Source organism: Lutzomyia longipalpis, chromosome 2 (assembly GCF_024334085.1).
Source record: "Lutzomyia longipalpis isolate SR_M1_2022 chromosome 2, ASM2433408v1".
NCBI classification, from domain to species: Eukaryota; Metazoa; Arthropoda; class Insecta; order Diptera; family Psychodidae; genus Lutzomyia; species Lutzomyia longipalpis.
In genome coordinates, this window is record NC_074708.1 from 19,050,580 (window position 1) to 19,059,494 (window position 8,915).

The 8,915-nt window shown below is 34.7% G+C and overlaps 3 protein-coding genes across 3 annotated transcripts in view; all 3 read left to right on the forward strand.

The window, feature by feature from the left end:
• LOC129789310 (dorsal-ventral patterning protein Sog) overlaps positions 1-8,843 on the forward strand; it is a 75,308-nt gene extending 66,465 nt beyond the window's left edge. The window contains exons 5-9 of the mRNA XM_055826065.1: positions 1,713-1,772; positions 2,765-4,588; positions 5,249-5,508; positions 5,935-6,141; positions 6,608-8,843. Of these exons, the coding sequence (XP_055682040.1) occupies positions 1,713-1,772; positions 2,765-4,588; positions 5,249-5,508; positions 5,935-6,141; positions 6,608-6,814 (2,558 nt within the window). The 3' untranslated portion in view covers positions 6,815-8,843. The remainder of the gene's footprint in view (positions 1-1,712; positions 1,773-2,764; positions 4,589-5,248; positions 5,509-5,934; positions 6,142-6,607) is intronic.
• The window catches only part of LOC129789442 (uncharacterized), an 885,568-nt gene that overhangs the window by 292,742 nt on the left and 583,911 nt on the right, over positions 1-8,915 (forward strand). The window lies entirely within an intron of this gene.
• Positions 1-8,915, forward strand: part of LOC129789300 (chaoptin) — a 316,756-nt gene that overhangs the window by 202,766 nt on the left and 105,075 nt on the right. The gene's annotated exons all lie outside the window — the stretch shown is intronic.

Here is an 8,915-nt window from a genome sequence, read left to right on the forward strand (position 1 = left end):
TTTTTCTGTTAAAAAAAATCATATTTTTTGCAGTACTAAAAGTTACTTTAAGAGTTTTATGCACGTTGTACCTCTTTTTGACCTGAAGAAAGAGATAGTTATCCCCGAATTAACCTTTCAACATTTTCAAATTAAGGGGGGTCTCTTTTGAGAGCTGATGAAATTCAATATTTTTATTTTTCTTAACGTTTTTTTTAAACTTTATTTTCAAATGTTGGTCACATTTGAAGACTTATTATTGAAGAATAAGAAAATCACTTTCCGCCATCTTAGATGCGACGCCATCTTGAGATTTTCTTCAAAACACAAAGGTAGGTTTTTCTCAGGATCTACTGGATGGAATTTGATGGGGTAAAAAGCAAATGGAAGAGGAAACACCAATGCAGATTTTGATGTATCGGAATTTTGAATTTTCGTTCTGGGGCTGAGAAAAGTGAAAAAACGTCAAAAATATTTGAAAAAAGTCACATTTTTCCACTTTTCTCAGCCCCACGATGGAAATTCAAAATTCTGCTACATCAAAATCTGCATTGGTATTTCCTCTTTCATTTGCTTTTTACCCCATCAAAATCCATCCAGCAGATCCTGAGAAAAACCTACCTTTGTGTTTAAGAGCAGTTCTGTGGAAAAGTCGGAAAATCACAAGATGGCGTCGCACTTAAGATGGCGAAAAGTGATTTTCTTACACTTCAATAATTAGGCTTCTAATGTAACCAACATCGGAAAACCAGGTTTAAGAAAAACCCCAAGAAAATGACAACATTAAAAATGGGTAAATTCTAACAGTTTTCCCAAGAGACCCCCCTTAAGCAAAGAAATTGTCTCCCTTTTCAAATTAGAAAAATTATTAAAGTAATTTAAATTCAGGGAAAAAATGTTTCTTGCTTAAGTCAACGTATGATCCACAGTTAACGTGAAAGGGTTAACACAGTAATATTCAAGAGGGAATTATTTCTCTGCATGACAACCCCTTTTTTTATCAAAGCACAAACCAAGGAAGACGATGACATATTTGAAGCAATACGCGATGTTCTGCGTGAAAGACATATTTTAGAGTGGATAGAATCATCTTGAAAATTGCCAATAATAAAAATTGATGGCAGTTTTTCTGTTCTAAGCTTGTGCAATGAGTATTAAAAAAATAGTAGCTAATTCATTTTATTGATTTCAACCATATATAAAAGAGCGATGATGTAAAAAGAGTGGCGAAGGAGAGAAAAAAAATATTAAAATACGCGCAGCTCTTTGGGAGAAGAGAAAAAAAAGAACGAGAGAAGAACAAGAAAACGTGCCGAAGTCAATGAGATATTATGTAAATTTCATATTCTCGTCACATTGAGCGACTTCAATAAACAGTGGACTCTTTTGAGAATGATTTTATTTTCGATTCTGATATCATAACTGCACACAGAGATACTCCAAGTACAAAGTGAGACTCCTTTTGATCACACAGAATTTCGCTTCTCACGCGCACCAACACATTGAATGGAGGCAAAATGAAAAAAAATCCAATTTAGACTATCCCATTCTTCGCGCTTTTTGGAACATCTTCAGACGAGACTGAGAGACCTGAAATATTACGCATATTATATTAATTTTCTTCCCTCGTGTCACTCTCATGTGAGATTAGTTGGATAGTTTTTGTTATATCCTTTGGGGAGTGAAGAAAAATAAAAGTAATGCGGCATTTTTGTTGTCTTTTTTAATTCCAGGTATCATCCAAGATGTTCCACCGCCAACAATTGCTAACGAAGATGAGCGCAACATAAAAGGTAAGCATCCAATGTTTCATTGCCTTTTTAGCTGGAATTTTCGATAAAAATCAATGAAACGTGTTCGGAATGCGAACAATACCCATAAGTAGTTCGTGAAATGCAGATGGGAGTGAGAATGAGATCGGAGAAGAAATGTGGTACGGGATAAGAAAAGACGCGCCAGAGAGTCCACCCTGGTTTTCTCACCTTCCAACCTCGCAATAAGATGACCGCGTATCCATCTACGGGGGGTTTGCCATTGGCACGATCCAAGTTATGAAATTCACAATGCAAAGAATAAAATTGTATATAATATACTTCTCGAGTTGTAGCCGGATAATTAAAAGATATTTAGCCACACCGATGGTGGTCAATTCGATGTGAGAATTGTAAGGAGAACCATAAATCTTGTTGCGATTGCTTGATGATTAAATATGTGATCAGCATGATAAATTTTATTTTGAAAAAAAACTTTATTTGCAAGGAAGCAACTCGATAGTGATAAGAATTATTCATTTATATTCTCACCCCGGTTTGTAGAGTTTTGCCGAGAAAACTATCTAGTTTTATTTGTGAAGCAACTTCATAGAATACAAAAGAGTTGAGAGCTTTTTCATGGAATTAAATGCATATCATCGAGAACATTTAGTAGCAACTAATCCTTGATGTGATATACATTTTGATTTAAAACCATGGCAAAAATATTAGGTAAAAAATCAATTTATAGATTAAGTTAAAATTGAAATAGATCAGTTTATTGACTTCTGAAATATTAATTTATCCTCAATTGATCAGGAAAAATGTTTAGTTTGAAAACTTTGAAGGAGCTTTTCTATTAGTTTTGAAATGAAAATTGAATTAAAAAAATAACAGTTAAATACATAGAAAGGAATCCCTGTATTGCAATCAAAAAAAAATTTTAAAAAGTAAAAAGATATTCCAGCAATTCCTCGCATAAAGCGCACTTATCAACCCTTAACAATTGAGAATGCTTTTATTTTATTCTCCAGAATTCGGCGCTCTCTTGACAGCTAGAACATCGCAAATACTAAAGCGCGAAGAAATGAAGTCCATGTACTCGATTAACAATCCGCAGAACATTGTTGCAACAGGGCGATTCTCGCTGCACAAGAAGAATCTCTACTATTCGTTCTACGTGTCAGAAAAAGCGACACGTCCACGTGCCATACAATTCATGGATACCACGGGAAATATTCTTGAGGAGCAAAACCTCACCATTCCTAGCACCGGCCCATTCAGCATCTACCAAAATACAACAGGGAAGCTCTGTGGGGTGTGGCGTAGAGTACCGCGTGACTATAGGAAATTCCTCAAGGATGATCAAATAATTGTAGCTATCCTGTGGGGTGATAAATACCAAGCTGAATTAGCCCTGGCCGGGAGGATTGAAAAATACCCAGCGCTACAGACTGAAATTCTGAGTTCACTCCTTGAACCAGCTCCTGGAACTAGTCTTGAACAAATGGCCGGAGCCGGTGGGACGGCTATTGTATCTGCTGTTGGTGGTACAGCTTCATCAGTTCACATAACACTTGTAGTCAATGGAGTGTTCAATCCTGATGAAATACTCGATGTACCACTAAATATTCGACTAGAGACGCACGACAATAAGCAAATAATCATAGAGGACGTCCAAAAGGTTAAAAAGCCCGCGCATGCTGTTAATGTCATTGAAATAACGTCGCCAGTATCCACGAGTGATCTTAGGATGTTAGCAAGAGGGAAACTTTTTATAACGGTTGAATCACGGAGAAATCCTGAAAGCCTTAGGCTACAAGGACAAGTTGTCTCGCGTGTATCTTGTGAAATCTTTCAAACAGTCATATCATCCCATAATCCAGATTCTCAGCAGAGAACAAATGGGCTGGCTTGGATCTACCTAAATCGAGACGGTGGACTTGTCTACAATCTCGAAGTTAACGACTTAAACTACGACGTAAATCCTCTTGTTGCGCTGGTTGATGACAATGGGAAACGTCGTCTGGAGTTGGAGGATCTAACTCCCACCCTTAACAGGGTAACAAATGAGGCGTCAGGAACTATTGACCGACTTGGACCTAGAGTTTTGGAGCCTCTGTACTCAGGCGATCTCTTTGTAACCATCGTAGACAAACCTGATACGTCAATTGCAAGAGGAAGACTAGTTTCACGTCCTATTGCGGACTCAAGAGACTCCCCAGCACCTATTTTATTCAAAAAGATCGACGAGTTTAGTCCTCCGAATGTGGCTGGAATGGCTTGGGTAGCTGTGGACAGTGCATGTGAGCTTCACTATGATATTTCGTTAACAGGCCTCAATGCCTACCGACATTTGGAGTTGTATCTCGAGGAGAAGGCTTTCGAAGTACCTGGTGCGACAATTACACGAACCTTCCTTGAGGAATTCAACGGAAACTACCTAGAGGGATTCAATCTTGAAATACCCGAATGGCTATTGGCTAAATTGGAAACGAGTGTTTGCTACTTGGAAGTCTATTCAAAGGAATTCTCCCGACCACTTTTGCGTGCCAAACTAAAGAATATCAAAGTGCCCAGTCGATGCTTCCCAAATGACAGTGACAATGAACTGCCCATCATAGCATCGACAATGAACGACGTCGACAATCCATCCTACAATGCTCTCGACAGTAAATGCTACTCTTCGGGACGATTCTACGAGGAGGGCGAACAGTGGGCAGATAGGTTGCGTGAATGCACAATGTGCTCATGTGTAAACAGGCGCGTAAAATGTGATCCCATTAAATGTCCACCACTACGGTGCAAACCCGAAGATGTTCACCATCGTAAGGGCGAGTGCTGTCCAATTTGCATGGGTGAGTGTTTATCCTAATATTGTAGCACCTTATCTCCACATTTCTTAAGCTCTTTGATTTGTGTTTTCCAATTTTCTTTTTTTATCGCGAAAATATTGTCGTGTGATGACGTCATTGCATATTTAGCTTTTTTGCGATCACATAATACGCGACCTTAAAACACTTTCCTTAAAGTCCCAAATACACGTCAAAACAGCTTAATTGACGTGATTTGTGGAGGAAAACAAATTCCCAGGGGAAAATGCTCTCGGAAAATACTAAACGAAAACAAAAACATTATAAAAAAAACTATCGGGCGCCAATTGGCTTTACATTGCTTTCAATTTCTTATTAATAGTTTTAACACTTTCTTGGTTTTTTCGTACCTATATAGTTAATGGATTTTGCATGAAATATTTTAATAAGAAACTTCTCTAATTTTTCATTTTAATGAATATTTTAATTAAAACCATCCTTTGGTTCTTTTGGAAAAAAAATCAAAGAAAAATGTAAGAAAATAATTATTTAAAAATAAAATCAACTTTCCCACAAATTAAGTTCCCTCTGTGAAGGAAAAGCCAGTTAAAGCCACGCCAATTGTAGCGCGGAATTTTATAATTGCACCATCGCGTAATCTTTCAAATTGCAATTAATTGAAAATTGAAATACCTTCTCTTGCAGAATCCAAGATGTTCGAGGAAGTGAGTAATGCGAAGAACTCACCTGGCTGCCGCCAGTCGGGCAACAATCAATTCTACCTGGCAGGTTCCTCATGGCATCCCTACCTCCCACCCAGTGGCTTTGACACCTGTGCCATTTGCACGTGCGATCCTGTCTCCCTGCAGATCTCCTGCTCCAAAGTCCAGTGTCCACAGCTGCAGTGCAGCGAGAAGGATGCCTATCGTCCGGATAAGAAATCCTGCTGCAAGAAATGCCCCGAGGTACGTTGCAAAGCAAAATTGAATGGTCTTGGCTCCTTGTCAATTTATGAGCAATTTTCAGCGTGATTAAGTCAATTATTTGCATTGCTCCTCATGCGCTGTGAGAGAAATCCAATTTAGTAAATTAAATTATACATCTATTTCATGCTCAATTAAAATTATAAATTGTCGTGATTGTCGTAATAAATTGTTTTTTTAATTTGGATTAAGCATAACTGCCCAATGATTTATGGAGGCCTTAAAAATTGTGCCACAAAAAGCTTTTGCATTCAAGTATATTTGGCGAGTATTTTAGAAAACTCGCTTTGATTTATTTAATTTTGTCGAAACCAAGCTTAATCTGCAGTGTCTTTTAATTACTTATACTTACCTACAGAATTCAATGCAAAAATAACATAATTTTTACATTTTTTTTTCTTCCAACAGATTCGTGTAGAAATATATAGAGGAGATAAGGCACATCCGGACTTACTAAAAGATCAAAGCTTCACACCCAATAAAACAGCTTCAACACAGGAGATCCTGGCAAATGGGGGCTGTTCCCATGCTGCAACAGTGTACGAAAATGGCCAAGAATGGCATCCTTTCATCTCTTCTTATGGTGAAGAAAAATGCGTGGATTGCCGATGCAAGGTAAGTTTTTTTTCTCAATTCTCGAAGGAATTTATTGTTTCGAAAACCCCTCATTTAAGGAAACAATTAAAAATGCGTATATGCTTGTAGAAGATCAAAAAGCCGGCAAATATGTGCCAAAAAATGATAATAATGACGTCACTATTGTATCTTATGTCTATTTTCATAATTCGAAGCATTCGTTTCAATGTTTCATCGTTATGTTTCTGGCTTTGAAAGAGACATGATAAAATAAAATAGTGACGTCATTTTTTGTATTTTTAGACCAAATCTTTCCCAAGTATTTTCAGCTAATGCTGAGGGAAAATAAGAAGTTTCTTTGACGATTTCTTATTCTTTTTTTTACTTCTCTACAAGACAACGAATATTTTGATTATTTCCTTTAACGAAGAGTTTTCCCATACATGAATGAATAAACTCCTTTAAGAAAAATTTTTTGTAAAATTCTAACTCAAAAATTATATAGGATGGCATCATTCAGTGCAGTAAGAAGAGGTGTACACGATCTGTGTGCAATAACAGGATACTGGGGAAGAATAACCGCAAGGATAAGAATAATGTGGATGAATGTTGCTCAGCACAGTGTCATCGTGTGAGGAATCACAATCACAATGCAAGAAGGATGCGACGAGAGAGAATACGGGATCGTCATCAACAACATGCTAAGAGTTGAAGGGACTCACATAAAGTCCTTTTCCCGCATTCATCCAACAAAAAAGTGCATCATTTATGGAATGAAAAAAAAAAGAAATTTGGAAAGTTCAATATTTCTTTTATACACAAAAATAATGTAAAACAAAACCTTCACATCTTATATACGTGTCATAATATCATTTACACTGTTTGTCCCAAAAAATGAATGGTGATTTTATTTATTTAGCGAGAGAGAACCAAGAAAACATTTTGTAAGATTCACACACACACATTTTAGTTTTTTCTGTGCAGAAAAACAAGATTTTTCCATACAAACTTTAATAAAAAAAAACAACAAAAAATGGGAAGACCAAAAGAATAGGAAAAGTGGAAGAAAAAAAATTAAATATATATTTCCTTTTAGTGGAAAACAAGCTGAAAAATTGTACAACTTTTAAACTTATTATTATTAGGAATGAAATTAGAATTTTTAATGGTGTGGACATTTTGAAGGAGAAGTAAAAAAAATCAACAAATTGGCTTCAAAAATCGCGATTTATGGAAAAAAAAAGTGAAGCAATTAGTGTTTTAAGTTCTGTTGTTACCACGTACCAAAGAAGACTGAAGTGGGTGATGGAGTATTTTTTTTTATAAAAAATCATTATAGGAAACAAAAAAAATGATTTCAGAAACCCAATCATTTTTGAAAATTATTTGCAAAAAAAAACACAATAAAACAAATTGCAAAAAAATGGACACGTTTGAAATGTCTCGTATAAATTATTATTTGTTCTATAGGCGATAAAAAAAATGATGAAAGAAAACCATTTAACATGAAAAAAAAGTAACTAAAGCGAATTAACGTGATGAAGATGAAAATTAAAATATTAATACAACTTCATTCTCGGAAGAACTGACGAAAGGACAAAGAAATGGGAGTGGTAGATGATAGGAAGAAGGTCAACAAAAGAGGATTTGTCAGTGTGGACGGAAAGAAAGAACCTCCTGCATTATTATTATAATTATTATTATATACAAAATACTTAATATTCTTTACTCTGTTGTAAAAGTAATATTTTCTACACAATAAAAAAGCAAAAAACAATAAAATTAATTTAAAAAACAAAGCACTTAATCCTTCTTATTTGCCCTTTTCCTCTCCGAAAAGGACGCAATGTTTGAGAGTCTTAAAAATAAAATAGAAACAGACACTAATCTTGAGCTCCATTTTTTTTTAATTTATAATTATTTTAAAGAAAAAATATCGTAATTAATTTAAAGTTAATAAACTCATTGAAAAAGTGAGGAAAAAGTCTATTCTTTCATTAAATTTATTAATAAAAGTAAAAGAAATAACTTAACTGAAAATTATACACTGAAAAAAATATTCTTATATAGGAAACAAAATCGCTTTACAAATTTATAGTCTCTGAATAATGCTATATTAAAGTTTTTTTTTCTTCATTTGAACCTTCTCTCCAAGTGCAGTCTCAAGTTTGCAATGTTTTTTATCTTCAACCAAACTTATATACATAAATAAATATAAGTATATGAAAGAGAAATATTGATGAGAGAAGGAATAAAGAGATATCTAATGCTAATTAATTTTGATATTCATCTTATAGAGGGGAGAAAAAAATGTAAAGAAAATGAAAAAATGTGTATAGAGGAAGTTAATTGTATTTCTAAAATGCAAATAATGTATACAAAGATTTTTTTCTAACTACAAATACAAAAAAAAATGAAAAAGGAACAACAAATTATATGACATCTACTTACTATTATGTATATTTTACAAAATAACATCTTGTATTATAAAAAAAATAATTAAAATAATAATGATTAACCAAGCTTGTTATTATAAATAATACATTAAAACTGAATGAGAGAGCAAGCGAAAAAGAAGAAAACTTACGAAAGAACAGTCTAAAAAAGAAAAATTTTACTTATTATTTTACCAACCACTTTTCGCTCTCAGTGTTTTCACTATTATGCGTCAGTGGAGGCGCCCGGTACCAGGCGCAAACATTTCACTTTTTCAGCCAAATAAAACATCTTTTTCGGCAATATTTCTTTCTTTTTTCTTTTCCTCATCCCCTTGTTCTTGGATGATTTTCACGATTTGTAATAAAATTCTTGCA